The following is a 20,779-nucleotide window of genomic DNA, read 5'->3' as shown; positions in this document are numbered from 1 at the left end:
ATGTAGACATAAAGGGGGAGATTTACTAAAACTAGAGCACTCAGAATTTGGTTCAGCTATGCATGGGAGCAAATCAGCTTCTAACTTCAGCTGGTTCAGTTAAGCTTTGACAATAAAACCTGGAAGCTGATTGGTTTCTTTGCAGAGCTGCACCAGATTTTGCACTCTTCAGTTTTAGTAAATAACCCCCAAAGTGGCTGCCTATAGACTGCAGGAGATCAACAGCACTGTAGCTGCAGTTTATATTGCTGTGACAGCTACTTACAGGTACTGTAAGGTTAGTTTGTTACCTTGAGCAGCATTTAGGTGACATTTGTTTAATTATGCAATTCAGGTTAAATAGCAATATATACAGTATTTTTCACTCCATAAAACACACCTGACCATAAGATGCACCTAGGTATTCGAGGAGGAAAACAAGAAAATAAATATTCTGAACCAATGGACTGCAGACATAGTACAGGAGATGACCAGAGACTGCAAACATAGTACAGGAGATGACCAGAGACTGCGGATGTACTACAGGAGATGACAAGAGACTGCGGACACAGTACAGGAAATGATCAGAGACTGCGGACACAGTACAGGAGATGATCAGAGACTGCGGACACAGTACAGGAGATGACCAGAGACTGTGGACACAGCACAGGAAATGACCAGAGACTGCGGACACAGCACAGGAGATGGCCGGAGACTGCGGACACAGTACAGGAGATGGCCGGAGACTGCGGACACAGTACAGGAGATGGCCGGAGACTGCGGACACGGTACAGGAGATGACCAGAGACTGCGGACACGGTACAGGAGATGACCAGAGACTGCGGACACGGTACAGGAGATGACCAGAGACTGCGGACACAGTACAGGAGATGACCAGAGACTGCGGACACAGTACAGGAGATGACCAGAGACTGCGGACACAGTACAGGAGATGACCAGAGACTGCGGACACGGTACAGGAGATGACCAGAGACTGCGGACATAGTACAGGAGATGGCCAGAGACTGCAGGCCTTTGGGGAGCAGAAGGGGGGGAGAGCCGGTTCCCGAATTTGATACTTCCGTGGAGTTGTCCTCTCTCCCTGTCTTCTGGGACATGTGACAGGTCCCAAAAGACTGCCAGACCATTCACAAAGCGCAGTGTTTCTTGCACATGCGCAGTGGGCACCTGGCTGTGAAGCTGTCACAGCCGAGTGCCCACACTAAAAATTCCGGCACCAGGGAGAGAAGACGGTGAGGACACCGCTGGACCGAGGAACAGGTAGGACCAAGGAGCAGGTCTGCTTATAGAAGAGCCGAGCGGCCGTCCCGGTATTCAAACACGGCAGAGGCAGGAATACTGGGCTGGCCACTTCATATTTGCTCCAGAAGACGCACAGACATTTCCCGCCATTTTTTTTTTGGGGGGGGGGGGGAATGTGCATCTTATGGAGCAAAAAATATGGGTATGTTTGGCTATTGGCCCACCATAGAATTCCCATTCTACTGTGCAAACCTGAAAAATCTGCCTATATTAAATGTATTTATGAATTTATTGTTACAGAGAAAAGGAAGTCAAAGGTATTTGAGCAGTCTTCTCCACCAGTGCCCAATGAGCTGAGTGAGTCCTCTACAAGCAGCGTGCAGATAGGAGAAGAAATTCAGTCCCTCGCAGTCAGGCTCGGTGATCTGGAGAAGGTGAGATACTGTATTAGATGAATATTCCTATGCTACCTCCATGGTGTAGGCATGTGCAATGTGAAGCATTCTCTATTGCACTGAGGATTAGGCCGCATTCACACTGGACATTAACGCTGCTGTTAAAAATGGGGGCATGTGGCATTTTTTTTGTTTGTTTCTGCCTCCAGGCTGAAAATAAAAACCTCACAGCCAGTACACCCAGGAGCAGTGACGTTTTGGCAGAAAAAAACGCTTGATGTGTCTAAATGCACGTTAAAACTAGGCGCATTTGGCGTATAAACGCTAATTCATTTCAGTGGGTAGAATAAATTATTATTCTGCCAATTAAATGAATTATTTCCCAAGCACTTGACGCCTAAATGTGCCTAAACACGGTACACGCGTTTACAAGTGTCAAGAGTTTTTCCTGCCAAAACCCTGCAGCCAGGAGGAAAGGCGTCTATGAGAGATAGCAAAATGTACAGTGTGAATGATGGGTACACACTGGAAGCTTTTTTTTTTTTTTTGTGGTTCAACCAAGTGGGCTTAACTGAAGTCCCCAGTGTTGCCTGTAATCTGGGAGCATAGGAGAACGCCAACTTGTCAGAGTTAGGAAGAAGATAAGTATTCCTCTACTTTATGCCCTTCACTTACTCTATTGCAGTTCATTGGGTACCTGGAGATTGACACTGTGGTTTTGTTATATTTGACAGCTCCATTTGCCACGACGCCCTAAAGAAGAGCAGAGGTCCTCAATTACTAACAGAATTTTAATTCGCAAACATCCTGATAAAGAGGAGAGCAGAAAAAGACAGTTGTTGGTGGCTCGACCTGCACCGCAAGATTCTTCTTCCAGAGGACACGCAACTTCAGGTATGTCAGTATAACTGTTCATACATGTGTTTGTTAAAGGGTCACCCCAAAAATGAGTCAGGCAAATGTTTTTTTATGTGGCTTGGATGCTCCTCCAGTAAGATCCCTCGCTATAATTTATTATTATACAGGATTTATATAGTGCCAACAGTTTGCTCAGCGCTTTACAATATACTGGGAGACAATACAGTTCAATACAAGAGGGATAGGAGGGCCCTGCTCCTTGGAGCTTACAATCTAGGAGGGAGGGGCTAGTTGTACAAAAGGTGAAAACTGTGGGGGATGGATTGGTAGGAAGAGTAGAAGATTCCATTATTAGCTGAGGGCAGGATAGGCTTCACTGAAGAGAGGTTTTCAGAGATCACCTAAAAATGAGCAGAGTAGGCAATAGTCTGATCAATTGGGGTGGAGAGTTCCAGAAGATGGGAAAATCTTTGGATAAGTCCTGCAGATGAGTATGGGAGGAGGAGACAAGGGAGCTAGAGAGCAGAAGGTCATGCGAGGTGCGGAGAGGACGGTTTGGGTGGTATTTGGAGACAAGATCGGTGATGTAATTTGGGGCAGAGTTATAAATGGCTTTATATGTTATTGTTAATGTTTTGAATTTTATCCGTTGGGCAATGGGAAGCCAGTGGAGGGATTGGCAGAGAGGGGTGGAGGACACTGAGTGGAGGCCAGTGGAGGGATTGGCAGAGAGGGCTGGAGGACACTGAGTGGAGGCCAGTGGAGGGATTGGCAGAGAGGGGTGGAGGCCAGTGGAGGGATTGGCAGAGAGGGGTGGAGGGATTGGCAGAGAGGGGTGGAGGACACTGAGTGGAGGCCAGTGGAGGGATTGGCAGAGAGGGATGGCAGATATGGAACGGTTAGTAAGGTGGATGAGTCTGGAAGCAGCATTCATGATAGACTGAAGAGGGGATAGCCTGCGATGAGGTCAGCCAATGAGGAGGGAGTTACAATAGTCAAGGCGAGATATAACCAGGGATTGAATAAGTTGCTTAGTGGTTTCTGAGGTTAGGAACGGGCATATCTTGGAGATGTACGGAGTCTACAAGATTTGGACAGCGATTGGATTTGGGGCTGAAAGTACAGATGGGAGTCTAGGATTACACCTAGCACCCTGGCTATAATTCCTGACTCCTTTCCTGTCCACCTGGGAGTTTTTAGTGTTGCTGCCCATGCTTGTGTGTCCTAGCTCCTCCTGTTATGTTCTTCATAGTATAAAATAAATGTTAAAAATCCAGCAGGGTTGGTGTTTGCCAGTCATAATGGGCACAGAAGGTGTTCAAACCTGCTGCAGATATCTCACCAATAGAGAGATTTTAAGTGGAACTTCACTTCCTTAATAAATATTGGCTATTTTCAATCCCTATGCTGTTAGCATTCGTAAAAAGATAGGAAAGTACACTGCTCAAAAAAATTAAAGGAACAATTTTTAATCAGTGTATAGCATCAAGTCAGTGAAACTCCTGGGATATTGATCTGGTCAGTTAAGTAGCAGAGGGGGTTGTTAATTAGTTTCAGTTGCTTTGGTGTTAATTAAATTAATAACAGGTGCACTAGATGGGCAACCATGAGACGACCCCCAAAACAGGAATGATATTACAGGTGGAGGCCACTGACATTTTTTTCCTACTCATCTTTTCTGACTGTTTTTCACTAGTTTTGCATTTGGCTAGGGTCAGTGTCACTACTGGTAGCATGAGGTGATACCTGGACCCTACAGAGGATGCACAGGCAGTGCAACTCCTCAAGGATGGCATATCAATACGTGCCATTGCCAGAAGGTTTTCTGTGTCTCCCAGCACAGTCTCAAGAGCATGAAGGAGATTCCAGGAGACAGGCAGTTACTCTAGGAGAGCTGGACAGGGCTGTAGAAGGGCCTTAACCCATCAGCAGGACTGGTATCTGCTCCTTTATGCAAGGAGGAACAGGATGAGCACTGCCAGAGCCCTACAAAATTATTATTTTTATACAGGATTTATAAAGCCCAACAGTTTGCGCAGCTCTTTACAAATTGAAGGTAGACATTACAATCACAATACAATTTGGTACAAGAGGAAACAGAGGGCCCTGCTCGTTACAGCTTACAATCTAGGCGATAACCTCCAGCAGGCCACTGGTGTGAATGTCTCTGACCAAACTATCAGAAACAGACTTTAAGAGTGGCCTGAGGTCATCTAGTGGGCTCTGTGCTCACTGCCTGGCACCAAAGAGCTCGATTAGCATTTACCATTGTACACCAGAATTGTCAGGTCCACCACTGGCACCCTGTGCTTTTCACAGATGAGAGCAGGTTCACCCTGAGCACATGTGAAAGGGTCGGGAGAAGCCATGGAGAACATTATGCTGCCTGTAACATCGTTCAGCATGACCGTTTTGGTGGTGGGTCAGTGATGGTCTGGGGAGGCATATCCATGGAGGGACACACAGACCTCTACAGGCTAGACAATGACACCCTGACTGCCATTAGGTATCAGGATGAAATCCTTGGACCCATTGTCAGACCCTACGCTGGTGCAGTGAATCCTGGGTTCCTCCTGGGGCATGACAATGCCCGGCCTCATGTGGGGAGAGTATGCAGGCAGTTCCTGGAGGATGAAGGTATTGATACCATTGAATGGCCCCCATGCTTGTCTGACCTAAATCCAATAGAACACCTCTGGGATATTATGTTTTGGTCCATCCAACGCCGCCAGGTTGCACCTCAGACTGTCGAGCTCAGTGATGCCCTGGTCCAGATCTGGGAGGAAATACCCCAGGACACCATCCGGCATCTCATTAGGAGCATGCCCCTATGTCAGGCACGCATACAAGCATGTGGGGACCATACAAACTACTGAGGACCATTTTGAGTTGCTGCAATTACATTTCAGCAAAATGGACTAGCCTGCTGCATAATTTTTTCACTTTGTTCGGGTGTCTGTGAATTCAGTCCTCTGTAGTTTAGTCATTTTCATTTCCATCAAATGATGGGGCATCCTTACGTTCCTAACACATTACCCCATCCATGTCAGTATAGAGATCCAGCAGGGGATTTTTCCCCATTGAGATCTGATTTGTTTTCAAAGTGTTCCTTTAATTTTTTCTTGAGCAGTGTATAACATATTTGCTTGTTTTAAACTATCTTTTTTACAATTTTTCAGTTACTTCCTGCATTCCAGGCCTTGACACATGATGGACTCTATCCCAGAAGTCTTCAGGAGCGGAGGAGGGGTTTTCATAGCTAAGCACACCCTCCTGCCTACATGTCTGAGCTAAGGGGAGATGGATTCCAGGAAGTAAATTCAACATGAATCATCTGCCCTTACGCAACATGGCCACAGCTAGAAATGCTAGATGGTGTTTTTCAAAGTGATATCTCAGCAAAATCAAGCATAGAGGCATGGATGAATGGACGAGTATGCTTTGAATATTAAAAATGAATTAAATAGCATTTTGGTTTATGATGCTGAGATGCAGTGTAGTTATACTTTAAGAAGCTGGTAGGAGGTTTAAAGGTGAGTTCCAGGTCTGGCGTTTTTTACGTAGTTACATTTGTCCAGCTTGTGGGATCCCTCCGGAAGCTGAAAATCAATGTAGTAGACACTGCTACTCTATTAGCTTCCCAGTCCCGTGCTGAGAGACTGTCCTGTTGCATTGTGTACACAGGAGGTTGACTGCTCAGCACAGCTGCCATTTAAAAAATACTTTGCATTTTTTCAATGAATGCTAAGTGTTCTCTGATTGGACGAGGTAGAGAGATGGGGCAGTTACGTCACACTCTCAACCTCGTCCAATGCTTTGCATCCATGGGAAGATACAAAGCATTCTGTGAGTGGTGCCCATGCCGTGCAGCCAACCTCCTGTATTTACAAAGCAGCAGGGAAGCCGCTTGGCACAGGACCCGGAAGCTAGTGGAGTTCACTGTGGTAGCAGGGTCTACTTTAGTGATTTCCAGCTTCAACAGGGATCCCACAGGTATGGCACATACATCCTTACATTGCTCCAAGCTGGACCAATGTAACTGGAAAAATAAGCCATACTGAAATTCTGCTGTTAATCAGTTGAAATCAGTTTTGGGTTGAACAACCCTTTAAGTGCTATATGTTATCTAAAGTGCATCTCTAACGCCGGTTGTGTTTTAGAAGCCGAGTTACCCCTTAGTGGCACACATGGTCGACTTCAGCCACATAACATCCTGGGGAGTTTGCAGGAGCTGAGAAAAGAAGCCACAGCAAGAGGGAACTTGCAGGCAAGTCTGTTTTTCTCAAAATTTTGCATTGCAGCAGACTGCATATTTCTCCTTTTTTCCTTTCTGGAGAAATTCTTGTTTGTCTTAAAATATTGATTTCACAACTTATTCCTGACGTAACTGCAGTATTTATAAAACTGGTAAATAATGATGGAACTTCTAGGACTGTCTCAATACAGGGCAGTTAAAGTGTGCCAGAAGCCAAAGCAGTTTTTGTTTCTTGTTTTTCCTAGTTAACCACTTCCAGTCCGGACACTTTCACCCCCTTCCTGTCCAGGGCAATTTTCAGCTTTCAGCGCTATCACACTTTGAATGACAATTGTGCGGTCATGCAACACTGTACCCATATGAATTTTTTACCATTTTTTTGAGACAGATAAAGCTTTATTTTGGTGGTATTTATTCGCTGATGGGATTTTTATTTTTTTTGCTATGTAAATGAAAAAGTCCAAAAATTTTGAAAAAAGTGTTTTTCTTATAAAATTTTGCAAATAAATAATATTTCATCATAAATCTTGGCCTAAATTTATTCCGTTATCTTTTTAGTAAAAAAAAAATACGCCAAATTAGTTTATAACCAAAAATTATAATTTTTTTTTACATTTTATTTTATTTTTTTATAATAGTATTTATTTTTTTTTTTTTTTACATACTGTCACCCTAGCAGTACAGTGTTACCATGGTGACACTGTACTACTTGTGGGGGGTGATGAAGATTTTTTTTTTTTTTTTTACAATGATTGATTTTGCACCCATATAGGATGTAAAAGTAATCATTTCTATTTCTCTCTGTCTGCATTCTTGCAGCCATTGAGAAATACTGAGTGAGCTGTGATTGGTCACAGCTTGTCACATGGTACAAGGCTGTTGTGAATAGACTTGTACCATGTGACCTCTGTGATCATTCACAGATTTCACACGTAGTAAGCAATGATGTCACAAGTGACATCTTGCTTACTACTTTGCATGTGATCACTGATTGGCCAATCAGTGATCACATGATCGGGACCTCGTACAGAGGTCCCGTCCGATGATCGGTGTTTCACTGTGTCCGGAGGACACAGCGGGCACCGGATCGCGGTGCTGCGCACTTCCAGGGAGCGCGCACAGATAGAAATAGCGGGTGCTGTTTATGAATGGCAACCCGCCCCTGGACTGCCACTGTCCTGCCGTTTATAAACAGCAGGCGGACGGCAAGTGGTTAATGGAGATTGAAATTAATAAAGTAGAACTAAACTTGTTCTATCTTCCTGTCTGCCGAGGTCGGTGCCATCTTAGCCTCTATTTAGATCTTCAGTTGCCATGGTTTTGCACATATGACCGGCTAAGACAGCAGTCATTTGTGGGCTTGAAAGTTCAGGTGAGAGCAGAGATAAGAACATTGCCAGCCGTGACTGTTATTACCAGAGGCATGGAATATAATCTAAACTGCACATGCTCCAGTAGGCCGAATGTAAATGAAAATGCTGTAGAAAGCATTGGAATGTTTGATTTAAGGCCTAAGTTTAGACAAAATTTTAAAAAACATATAAAGTCAGCACAAGGGAAACAACTTACTCCTAGCCTGATGTGTCCCTTGTGCTGCTGGCTCATGGATTCCTTGCAATCTTCATCCTCTGATGCCCCCCCACCACTGCTGTAATCTTCCAGTGCAACAGGGATTAATAGAACAGACAACACAGACAGGCACTCATCAAGACCCCTGAAATGTGTTGGCTATTTTTTGAATTGTACCTCTGACCAATAATGTAATAAAGTTGTATCTGGACCTCTTAGCAGTAATGTGGTGCTTCAATTTCAACTCTGAATGGAAGGGTGTAGACCATTTAATCATCTGCCCGTCCTTCATTCATAGATTACATTTCATTCTTAGAAGCTATGCTTCTATGAATGGAGTAGCTAGGTGGAAAGGGCAGCCATAGTTGGGCATGATGGGTGCCTGTCAGAACTCCCTCTGGTTTACGGAAGCATCAGAGAATGAAGTTTTAAAGGAATCCGTGAGCCAGCACCCCAAGGGGCTCACTGGATTATTAGAGTTGTATGACTCTTGTGTAAAAACATTTATGAATAGACCTCTAAGAGTACTCCAGGCACAGCTGCCTTTGTTTTTGGCATTCTTCAAAGTGGACCATACTTTGTCCATCAAAGTTAGATAGCTCGCCCCTCATCTTGGCTACTTATACTCACCTTTAGTTCATTCCCACACCTCCATGTTCACCCACTAATGTGAAGGCAAAATAAAAATTACTTTAGGTATGTGTTTCTACCCCTATTCTCCTACAAAAAAGCACTCCAGTGGCCAACCCCTAGACCCATTGGAGACTGTCTTAGCCCTGTATAAGCTCTGCCCAGAACCATTTAGAATTTGGGCATGATTTACTTTGCCATGGCCAAGAGGGAACTTTTGTTATAAGTTATATGGGGGGCTGTGTAATTAATTGAATTTATTGACCAAAATAGGAAAATCACAAATGTACTTTAAAGAAAAAGTTCACGTTTAATAAATTTTGTCCTTTACTTAATTCCCCAACCCCTAAGTGCAGCCTGTCATATTAAAATCTTACCTTTCTATGCATTTCTGTTAGTGAGCCGTATTCCAACCACCCAGTAGAATATGACTCACCCATAGGAATGAATAGGGCCATAGTGGACATGTATAGTAAGATGAGGAGTCGTCAGCAGGGATGCTTTTGATAGAAAGGCTGTGCAACACCGCTGCACAGTAAAGATCACTGGTATAGAAGGGAAAGTAAATACTTATCATGGCAGATTGCTTTCAAGCTGGAGGAGTAGAGCATAGGACAGGTTCACTAAAAGTGAATGTGTCCTTTAAGAATGTGCATACTCTGTCAGTCTTATTCAATATGTCTTTTGTAAACAACAGAGATGATGTGGAAAGTGAAATATAAGCCATAGCAATCAGGTTTCAGTTTGCTATGGTCCTACAGCCCTTTGGGGCCTATGATCTGTCCCAAAAGGTTGTGGGGAAACTGCCATGGCAATCTGACCAGAAGTAGGAGTGGGTACCTATCAAAACCAGGTACCCATTCTCTCCCCCCCCCCCAAACAATAGAATTAGCTACTTAAGAATTATGTTATGTTGACGGATGAAGATGTAACCTTACACTATATGGCCAAAGTCTGTGGACTTATGACCATCACACCTATATGTTCTTGTTGGACATCCCATTTCGAAATCATGGACATTAATACGGCATTATCCTACTCTTGTGGCTGTAGCAGCCTCCATTATATTGAGAAGACTTTCCACAAGATTTTGATTTGTGTCTGTGGGAATTTGTACCCATTCAGCCAAAACCACATTTGAAAGGTCATGTACTGATTTTGGATGAGAAGACTTGGCTCATAATCGACATTCATCCCAAAGATGTTCAGTACGGTTGAGGTCAGGACTCTCTGGGCCACTTGAGTTCCTGTACACCAAACTCATCAAACCATGTCTTTATGAATTAGGCTTGGTGCACATGGGCACAGTAATGCTGGAACAGGTAGGACCTTCTCCAAACCACAAAGTTGTTAGTGCAAAATTGTCTAATATGTCTTTGTATTTTGCAGTAGTAACATCACCCTTCCCTGCAAATATCTAAACTCAAAAAAATGGAGTGTTGTCCACATGTTTTTGTCCATATAGTGTATATCCAAGCCTTTGGGTATGTCCATGTTCCCCTTTCAAATGGACTAGAATGTCTGTTATAAGTGTTGCTATTCATTTATGAACTGTAAGTCATCTGGTACTTTGTGTTTAGGTTGCTAAGCTTGTCCCAGAACAGCCAGATTTCCTGAACTTGGGAATCCATGATGAGACTGGAAGACTCCAACAGAAGGAGAATATTTACCATCACTACAATCAAGACAATGCTCTATTCAACTGGCAGTATCACATGGACCTGAGGAAGAGGCAGCTCGACTCACTATCTCGTTAGTTATTGTAATTAATTCATTGAGCATTCGGCATGACTATGTGTATTAATAGAATTGGATATAAAATAAAAAATATAAATACAAAATTAACTAAATAGCGTTTCTGCATCATCAACTTATCAGATCCCCCGTGTGTGTGTGTGTGTGTGTGTGTGTGTGTGTGTGCGTGCGTGCGTGCGTGCGTGCGTGCGTGCGCGCGCGCGCGCGTGTGTGTGTGTTGAAGTGAAGCTGATTATACAGCCATGCTGAGATAGATGACTAGAGAGTGAAACTGGCTATACATAGATCAAAATTCAGCCAATTCAGAAGAGATTGGATGAATTTCAATTTATGTATGGGCAGAGGGGTTGTACAGAAGTGGATCTACTGATGAACTTTTGCACAACCACCCTCCTAGGATTTATAGCCGACAGCACTGATCAGTGCATTCTGATTTATGTAAATCCCCCATCAACCTAGAATGTGTGAATGGGGTAATCGAGCCATTTTGTTTTGTTCAACCCACTGGTTGAACGAAACATAATGATTCCTCTATGAGGCCTTTAATGAAGTGGTGGTTTACTGCATAGTCCACCCCCTCACACTTTGCCTCTGTTTAACTTCCATTGGCTCACCTGTCTTCCCAGTGCCTGGTACTGCATCGTGGGAGCAGGGGAAGAGAGATGTATTCTTCCTCTTAGCTGGAAATACGCAATATCATTGGTTCAACAAAGGAAACGGAGGAGGAGCAAAGGTAAGGTAAATATACGCAGTGGAAGAAAGCAGGAAATACAGTAAATCTGTTGTTTAGCAGGTCATAGACAGGCTTACTTTAAAATAGGGGTACATTTTAGGGCAAACACTGTCTGACAGTATCTACATGATGGCGGCAATATTGTTGTATATGGTTGCTGTATATAACATTTTATTAAAACAAAACTCTATGGATTTTTTTTATTCCAGCCCTCACCACCCCTTGTCCAAAACCAATACTCCCAAATCCAGCACTGCCTTCCAGTCCACTATTGCCTACACAAACAGTCTTCCGGCTGAATGATGGCCAGCATCTATCAACACACTTCCTGTGAGCCCAGGCTGTCAATGACCTACCCCTTGGGGGTGCACCATTACATAGCCTGGATTCACAATGGAAGGTTGCATAAGCTAGTGCTCACACTGTAATGCTATGTAGCAAAAGACCACCCACGGCAGATGAGGCTCCATGCACATTGGTCCAAAAAAAAATGGCAGTTCCCTTTGCAGGAAAAAATGCTCATATAGAGCATTTTTGTACAGGAGCTTAGGAGAGTTTAGGAGCATTCAGATATTTTTTTTCCTGGCTCTAAGCACTGTCCTGATGTGCATGGACACATAGGATAACATTAGCAGTTCTACAGGCAAAATGCTAAACTCCTCCAGAAGCAGTGTTTTTTTAAGCCACTGTGCATGGACCCTAAACGGGACTCTGGAATTGACACGTGTATTTTTTTTTTTAAATGGGGAGGGGGATGGAGATGTGCTTAAATGATATACTTCTTTCTCTTATGGGCTCCCTTACATGTTCATGCAGGTCGCCTGGGTAAGCCTAGTGAGCAGCTTGTGATGAGCATTTGCAATGATTACCGCAGAATCCAGGAGGAAAGAAATGCAATAGACTGCTGTATCCCAAGACTTGAGAGTGGCAAGGTGGGTTGAACTATATAACTGTATACAAATGGTGAATTTGATTGGACCAAAACGTTAAACATTCATTTCTTACAGGGTTATCGTGTTGGAAGTGAGTTCTGGAATGTGCCTGAATGGATTGGCGATGAGCTGAGCGGATTGACAATAACACTCACACAACGTGAACGTGGTTACCCATCGCCTATCACTCACATAGGCAAACCCTCTAGCATCAAGCAGGAAACAGGTATTGTGCAAATGCCACCCTAAGGGGGCTTCACGGGGAGATTTTGGAAGTGTGCTGCATGATTGACAGCTTGATTAGGCCTATTACTTGGCCTTTTTCATTCAGTTACATTTTCCGGTCCTCCAGCTGTTCATATCGGGAAGACGACATGTGCTGTCATTGACATACAGTACACAGAGTAGTTCCGGAGCACCCTGCAAGGGAAGTGTATTGAAAATCACATGCAGAAAAACTGCAATTTATTCAAGGTCTAAAATACATGTAGATTGGCTTGTCGCTTGCAAATTGCCTGATCTAGTGCTCAAAAGAAGTATTACTTATATTTAACATTTTCTTAGCAGGTCCAAAGTAGTAGTAGAATACTGTACAGTGTTAGCCATTGATTATTGTAGAAGGTTTGGAGTTTAACCACTTCAAGTTCGGACACTTTTACCCCCTTCCAGTCCAGGCCAATTTTTAGCTTTCAGTGCTATCACACTTTGAATGACAATTGCGCGGTCATGCAACACTGTACCCATATGAATTTTTTAGCATTTTTTTGAGACAAATAAAGCTTTATTTTGGTGGTATTTATTCATCACCGGGATTTTTTTTATATATAAATGAAAAAGTCCAAAAATTAAAAAAAAAAGTGTTTTTCTTAGAAAATTTTGCAAATAAATAATATTTCATCATAAATCTTGGCCAAAATTTATTCCGTTATCTTTTTAGTAAAAAAAAAAAACCAAATTAGTTTATAACCAAAAATTATAATTTTTAAACATTTTTGTTTTTTACATTTTTTATTTTATTTTTTTAGATTATTATTTGGTTTTTTTTTTTGTTTTTTGTTACATACTGTCACCCTAGTAGTACAGTGTCACCATGATGACACTGTACTACTTGTGGGGGGTCAGGAAGATTTTTTTTTTTTTTTTAACACTGATTGCTTTTACACCCATAAATGCTGTAAAAGCAATCATTTCTCCTTCTCTCTGGCTGCATTCTTGCAGCCATTGAGAACTACTGTGTGAGCTGTGATTGGTCACAGTTTGCCACATGGTACAAGACTGTTGTGAATAGCCTTGTACCGTGTGACCTCATTCACAGAATTCACACGTAGTAAGCAATGACGTCAGAAGTGACATCTTGCTTACTACTCTGCATGTGATCACTGATTGGCCAATCAGTGACCACATGATCGGGACCTCACATAGAGGTCCCGTACGATGATCCGGGATCACAGTGCCAGGGAGCGCACACAAGCAGGGAGCGGGGAGGCCGTTTATAAACGACCATCCGACCCTGCACTGCTCCCGTCCAGCCTTTTATATACAACAGCCGGACGGGAGGTGGTTAAGTGATACCTTTAGACCTCATGCACACTGGGCACTTTTGTGGGTGGAAGGCACAGGTGCACCATCCAGCCCCGCTGATGGCGACCTGTAAATGTCTGAGAGGTTGAAAGCTGCTCCTGGACTACATACTTCCTGAATTTCAGGGCATTCATCCTTCGGTGCATACTGTCCTAAATGTCAGTACCACCCAGTGCACCATCCAACCGCTGCAGCTTTCAGCCTCTCATAGACTGGAAATGACTAAGACTGGAGCATCCAGAATCCAGAACAGCTGTGCATGACAACCAACCAGCTTTTATCTTTCATTTTCAAAGCTTAACCGAATTAACTGAAAATTGAAGCTAATTTTGCCTGATTTTTGCCAAAAGCCTACGTTTTTGTTCAAACCATGGTACAGAGACGTTGTTTTCTTCTGCACGCATTCTGCAAGGGCACAAAAAAACACAATTGTTCTCTGTGTCCCGTTCACACTACAACACTGTATTGTGTGGATTTTTTCTGTGCAGGAATGTGCAAAATGTATAAAACTAACAGAAGCGTGCATGAAAACGGATGTCTCTGCAAGTGAAATCTGCGCATCAGTTTCCGTCAGATTTTCTGCATGTATGGTGTGAATGATGCCTTAAACAGCTATTGAAGAACATGTGACCAAAAATAACCTAAAACAATAGCCTCACAACATTTGCCACAGCTTTCAGGGCTCATGTACACTGCAGCTGATAAACTCACGTTTAGGAGCTGTTCAGGGTTTTTTTTTCAGCAGCCCCTGAACTCTCCCTAATGTTTTCCTATGTGTCCATGTACACATCTTCGTTTACAGGCAGTTGAGTTTACAGTCGGTTTTTTTTAACGCAACAAACGTTACGTTCAGACATCAATTTTATCAGCGTTTCAAATGCTAAACGCTTGTAAATGTGGCTAAACGCGGCAAATTGCATTTATAAGCGTTTGCGTTTGAAATTTTTTTAAACTCTTCCAGTTCCAATTGCTGTCCCGAGCCTTTGTTCTTCATGAAAAATGCATGCAAAGAGTTTTCAAGGTGCTCAGATGGACAAAACACTGAACACAGGATGTTCCTACCAAGCTTGTCACACATTGTAATAACCAATTCACACCTCAGACCTCTCCCACCCTTGGAAACAAAAGATATGTTAATGATCATTCACACCTCAAATTCCTCATGAAGACCCCCTGCCAGGTGACCTTAATGACTCCCTCCACCAGACACCTTTCCCACCCTTGGAAACAAAAGAAATGTTAATGTCCATTCACACATCAAATTCCTCATGAAGACCCCCCTGCCAGGTGACCTTAATGACTCCCTCCACCAGACACCTTTCCCTCCCTTGGAAACAAAAGAAATGTTAATGAGCAACTCACACCTAATTATCTCAACACATACTGCTGTCTCTGCTTCTACTGTGTGTATTTCTCAGAAACAGTCTGAAATAGTTAATAATTTACCACTTTTCAGTGCATTCTGGGCATTTGGGAGCTTCTCCTGTGCTTATCTTTATAAAAACGATTCTAAACGTAAATGCGAATAAACGCGTTATGCAAACGTGGCTAAACAGACGTTTTTTGACCTACGTTTTCCAGCAGTCAGTTTTCACCGTTCAGAAACGTCCCGTGTACATGGGGCCTTAGGTTGTGCAAAAAATAACTAAAACTAGAGAGTGAATGCTGGTAACTTTTTACAGAACGAATATACAAGCAGTTTCACTAGACAAATAGCTATGCCCAATTTTTATAGACGCCTTAGTCATGTGGTATAAAGCAGAAAAGGTAGACAGCCCTGCTGATGTTTCATTGAGAATAATCTTGGTATTGTGACTGACCTTACTGTGACTGACCTACCGAACTTCATTCACACAGGCAGCCAGGGGCTGATAGATTGCTGTGAGCGGTGATGGCTAAATGCCACTGTCTGCAGCTGTACTCTGTGCTACGGTAGTGTCCAAGTAGCTGCGGCCGGCTTGTGTACAGTGCACAGGAATGCTGCCCTTCAATGCACACTGTCTGTGTTCAGGGTCAGTATTCTCATGTAACCATTAGGGCTCATGTACACTGCAGCTGATAAACTCACGTTTAGGAGCTGTTCAGCATTTTTTTCAGCACTTGAACTCTCCCTAATGTTTTTCTATGTGTCCATGTACACATCGTCGTTTACAGTCGTTTTTTTGAACGCAGAAAACTTGCGTTCAGCAGTAGATTTTAAACGCCAAACTCTTCTAAACGTGGCTAATTGCGTTTATAGGCGCTTGCGGTTGAAATTTTTTTTTTAACTCTTCCATTTCCAGATGCTGTCCAGAGCCTTTTTTTCATCATGAAAAATGCATGCAAAGCGTTTTCCCAGTACTCAAATGGACCTTAGCACACCGTACTTTGAGGTTTTGCATGATAGAAAATATGTTACACACTGCTGCAATAATTTCTGCACAGAAATGAGATGGAACACATCCAAACACCACAAAAAAATAAAAAAGACAGCTAATCTCAACACATACTGCTTTCTCTGCTCTCTCTATTTCTCTCAATATGTCTGAAATAGTTAATTTTTTTACTGTTTTTCAGTGCATTGTGGGCATTTTGGAAGGTCTCCTGAGGTTATCTTTAAAAAACGCTTCTAAATGCAAACACTCATAAACGCGGTATGCAAATGCAGCTAAACAGACATTTTTTAACCTACGTCTTCCATCGTTCAGAAGTGTCCCGTGTACATGGGGCCTTAGGATGAGCAGTTACATATGTCTTGGAAATTCGCTTTGAACGAATTTTTCCTTACCGTGAGTACTCGCAGTTGGATGCGCAGAAATCCCCCACAAAGCTGTGCGAATCTTGCTTACTACTACTGCAGCTTAGCTCCACGATTCCTGCGCCTCCAACTGGTTTAGCTCTGTTGAGATGTGCCAGTCTGTATCTGAATGGGCCCGATACGATCTTTATTAAAACACATCCATCCAGACACAGTTCAGGTCGGTAGTGGTTTGTAAGATATACATGAGCCTTTACGCAGAGTTCGCACTGCCTGGCGCTTGGCCATACGAAGTCCATGTGGTACTATGCTGCTGATATGTGGATACAGGCCCGCGGCCTACCACCGGCGGCATTCGCATCGAATGCCGTGGTGGTATACACGCCGGTCTATAAGCGCAGATCTGCCATCTCATCCATTACCGAGCTGAGTACTGTAATACATACATTGTAAATGCGCATGGCCTAATTGCAGCCTTCAGAGCTTTAATTAAGCCACAGGAGAGACATATGAATAACACCTATATATGACACATTTAAAGTTCAACCTGTAAATACAAAATTTCCATGACACATATGAACAGTAACAGCCTTGGCCATTGATTTATACACAGTACAAATCTGACAGTCGTGTTCACATGCACTGGGGGGGATTTATTAAAACTAGAGAACTCAGAATCTAGTGCAGCTGTACATGGTAGCCAATCAGCTTCTAACTTCAGTTTGTTCAGTTAAGCTTTGGCAACAAAACCTGGAAGCTGATTGGTTTTTATGCAGAGCTGCACCAGATTTTGCACTCTCCAGTTTAAGTAAATCTCTCTCACTGATTCTTGCCAGCAGGCAACCCTATCTGCTGCTGCCCACTCATCTGAATGTAGCCTGAAAATATTAAGTGCAATGGTAAGGATGGACAGTTATACAAGGTTAGTCCCAAATCCAGGATCACAATCCAGCATTTCAGCCATTTGTCAGACATGGGTATTTATTTCAGGTACTTATATAGCACCGTCAATTTACGCAGCACTTTATATATATATTGTACATTCACATCAGTCCCTAACCCTCAAGGGGCGTACAATCTAAGGTCCCTAACTTACATTCATACACATACATACTAGGGCCAATTTTAGACCGGATCCAATTAACCTACCAACATGTCTTTTGAAGTGTGGGAGGAAACCGGAGTACCCAGAGGAAACCCGCACAGGGAGAACATGCAAACTCCAGGCAGGAGGTGCCATGGCTGGGATTTGAACCAACGACCCTAGTACTGCCAGGCTTAACTGCTAACCATTTAGCCACTGTGCTGCCCATGTTCATGTTGATGTGAGCTCCTGTGTTTTACATAGCCTCAATGAGTCCTTGTAGAAGAAAAATGATGGTGCTCCTTAAATGCTGTGAGCGCTTTTTGGTCTTAGTCCATGCCTGGTTAATTTGCTGGACTCCAGGAAACCATGGTTTGGTGGTGGTGTTGGGAGTGAGTGGTTGTCCTATAGCTTACTACTGTCCTATAGTCTCTCATTTAAAGGGACAGTCCCTCTTTTGGAACGATATTCCTCTGTCCCTCTTTTCTCAACAGTTGTCTTTTTGGTCTGATGCATAGATCGCTATAAAAAATGTATTATTTAAAAGAGAAGTATGGCCAAAGCTTTTTTGGCCATACTTTTCTATTGTGCACTTACTTTTGCTCTCCCTTGACCCAGATTTAGCCGACAGCAGGCTGAAGCCCGCTGCCAACTGATGTCACAGAGCCACTCCAGGCTCTGGAAGGATTCCAACTCTATTGTTGGTACTCAGCTGGATGCCTGATCACAGCTGGCTTAGCCCCTCTGAGAGTCGGAGGGGAAGAACAGAGAGTGGTGACTGATAGTTACCACTCTCAGCACTGAGTGGACTGAGAACTGAGTGATCAGCAGTCATGTGATCACTCAACTCTTGGGCTTAGACCCGGAGGGGGACAGCCGCAGCATGGAGATAAGTGTGTATTTATTTATTTTTATTCCTATACTTCTTCTTTAACTACCAAAAGCATCATGATATGCTGTGTTGTACAGTACTATATACTTCAGGCTTGTTAATTGGGCTCCTGTATTTTCTCACATCTTACTATTGTCTCTCCAGGTTTCGCAGAGCGTCCTCCATATCATAACACGTGGGATAAGAGTTTGTATTTGCAGCATCGTCGACATGAGCTGAAAGCCATTATGGAGGAACTCAATTTCACAAAGCCGGTAGAAACAATTGAGTACTGTCCGTGATACTTTTTTTATTTGCACTAACATACAATTTTCAGGACAAGCTTTCGGGGTATGTCCCCTTCTTCAAGGTCCAAGAAGTACTACTTCACAAAGTTTTAGCAGAATGTTAAAAGAAACAATCACGGGCAAAAATAGACAAAAACACACACAAACAAATGTACACCGCAGTCGTTATAAATAAGACAGAGCAAAAGCAAAGACGTTGGAGGGGGGGGAGTTGTAGATCCACAAAGCCGGTAAGAAGAGAGACAGAAAGTGGGGATGTCGGCAACACTGGAGCAATTAGGCTCCCCACACACGTTACAGTCTAATTGTAAAATCTTCTCAAGATCTACCAATTATGTAGTGAAAGGGGCTGCCTGACTGGATAGATTGTTTGGGCAGATCATACATCGCCTAGTTTTGGTAAATTCAATTGTACAGAGATTGTTTGATCAGATTGTATTCTGTGTGGTGACCCTTACCCAGTGCAGCTTGTTTCCTTGCTGCGCTAAAAGGTAAAGTAGCGTTTTTATAAAAAAATTTGCATGGCTGCTCTTCCATCAAAACTGCATGTGAATTCATTATCTGCGAATGGGGCAAATTTGAATCTTCCCAGTTTATATTCTCTGCAGATGGAGAATGTGTGAATGAGGAATATACCACTTTATAGCCATTAGATGGCGTTCACTATCATAGGAAAGAAGTATGCTCCTCAGCTCCATCTAGTGGGCATAATACAGTATGTTCTGCATTCACACATTCAAGCTGCAGAGAATATAGCCTGAGAACATCTGATTTTGCCCCATTCACAAAGAACACATTTATATTTAGTTTCAATGGATGCGCAGCTATGATTATTTCTAAATACACCCCAAAGTGTGTGTGACTGCTGTGAGCAATTCCTTCTCTAGTTATTCCAACCAGTGAGGATGATGTACAGTGGGGCATAAAAGTATTTAGTCAGCCACCAATTGTGCAAGTTCTCCCACTTAAAAAGATGAGAGAGGCCTGTAATTGGCATCATAGGTAGACCTCAACTATGAGAGACAAAATGAGAAAAAAAATCTGGACAATCACATTGGCTGATTTGGAAAGAATTTATTTGCAAATTATGGTAGAAAATAAGTATTTGGTCACCTACAAACAAGCAAGATTTCTGGCTCTCACAGACCTGTACCTTCTTCTTTAAGAGGCTCCTCTGTCCTGCACTCATTACCTGTATCAATGGCACCTGTTTGAACTTGTTATCAGTATAAAAGACACCTGTCCACAACCTCAAACAGTCACACTCCAAACTCCACTATGGTGAAGACCAAAGAGCTGTCGAAGGACACCAGAAACAAAATTGTAGACCTGCACCAGGCTGGGAAGACTGAATCTACAATAGGCAAGCAGCTTGGTGTGAACAAATCAACTGTGGGAGCAATATTTAGAAAATGGAAGACATACAAGACCACTGATAATCTCCCTCGATCTGGGGTTCCACGCAAGATCTCACCTCGTGGGGTCAAAATGATCACAAGAACGGTGAGCAAAAATCCCAGAACCACACGGGGGGACCTAGTGAATGACCTGCAGAGAGCTGGGACCAACGTAACAAAGGCTACCATCAGTAACACACTACGCCGCCAGGGACTCAGATCCTGCAGTGCCAGACATGTCCCCCTGCTTAAGCCAGTACATGTCCGGGCCCGTCTGAAGTTTGCTAGAGAGCATTTGGATGATCCAGAAGAGGATTGGGAGAATGTCATATGGTCAGAAGAAACCAAAATAGAACTGTTTGGTAGAAACACAACTCGTCGTGTTTGGAGGAGAGAGAATGCTGAGTTGAATCCAAAGAACACCATACCTAC

At 43.1% G+C, this 20,779-nt stretch overlaps 1 protein-coding gene across 1 annotated transcript in view; it reads left to right on the top strand.

Annotated features, from left to right (window-relative positions):
* The window catches only part of MYCBPAP (MYCBP associated protein), a 104,187-nt gene that overhangs the window by 18,181 nt on the left and 65,227 nt on the right, over positions 1 to 20,779 (top strand). The window contains exons 2-8 of the mRNA XM_089677594.1: positions 1,543 to 1,676; positions 2,372 to 2,531; positions 6,656 to 6,762; positions 10,530 to 10,701; positions 12,254 to 12,369; positions 12,445 to 12,595; positions 18,808 to 18,917. Of these exons, the coding sequence (XP_089533720.1) occupies positions 1,543 to 1,676; positions 2,372 to 2,531; positions 6,656 to 6,762; positions 10,530 to 10,701; positions 12,254 to 12,369; positions 12,445 to 12,595; positions 18,808 to 18,917 (950 nt within the window). The remainder of the gene's footprint in view (positions 1 to 1,542; positions 1,677 to 2,371; positions 2,532 to 6,655; positions 6,763 to 10,529; positions 10,702 to 12,253; positions 12,370 to 12,444; positions 12,596 to 18,807; positions 18,918 to 20,779) is intronic.

This window comes from Staurois parvus, unplaced genomic scaffold, assembly GCF_062004578.1.
Source record: "Staurois parvus isolate SC_StPar_1 unplaced genomic scaffold, SC_StPar_1.0 ptg000189l, whole genome shotgun sequence".
Taxonomy (NCBI): domain Eukaryota; kingdom Metazoa; phylum Chordata; class Amphibia; order Anura; family Ranidae; genus Staurois; species Staurois parvus.
The sequence above is the reverse complement of the archived record's forward strand: the minus strand, read 5'-3'. Positions and strand labels throughout refer to the sequence as shown.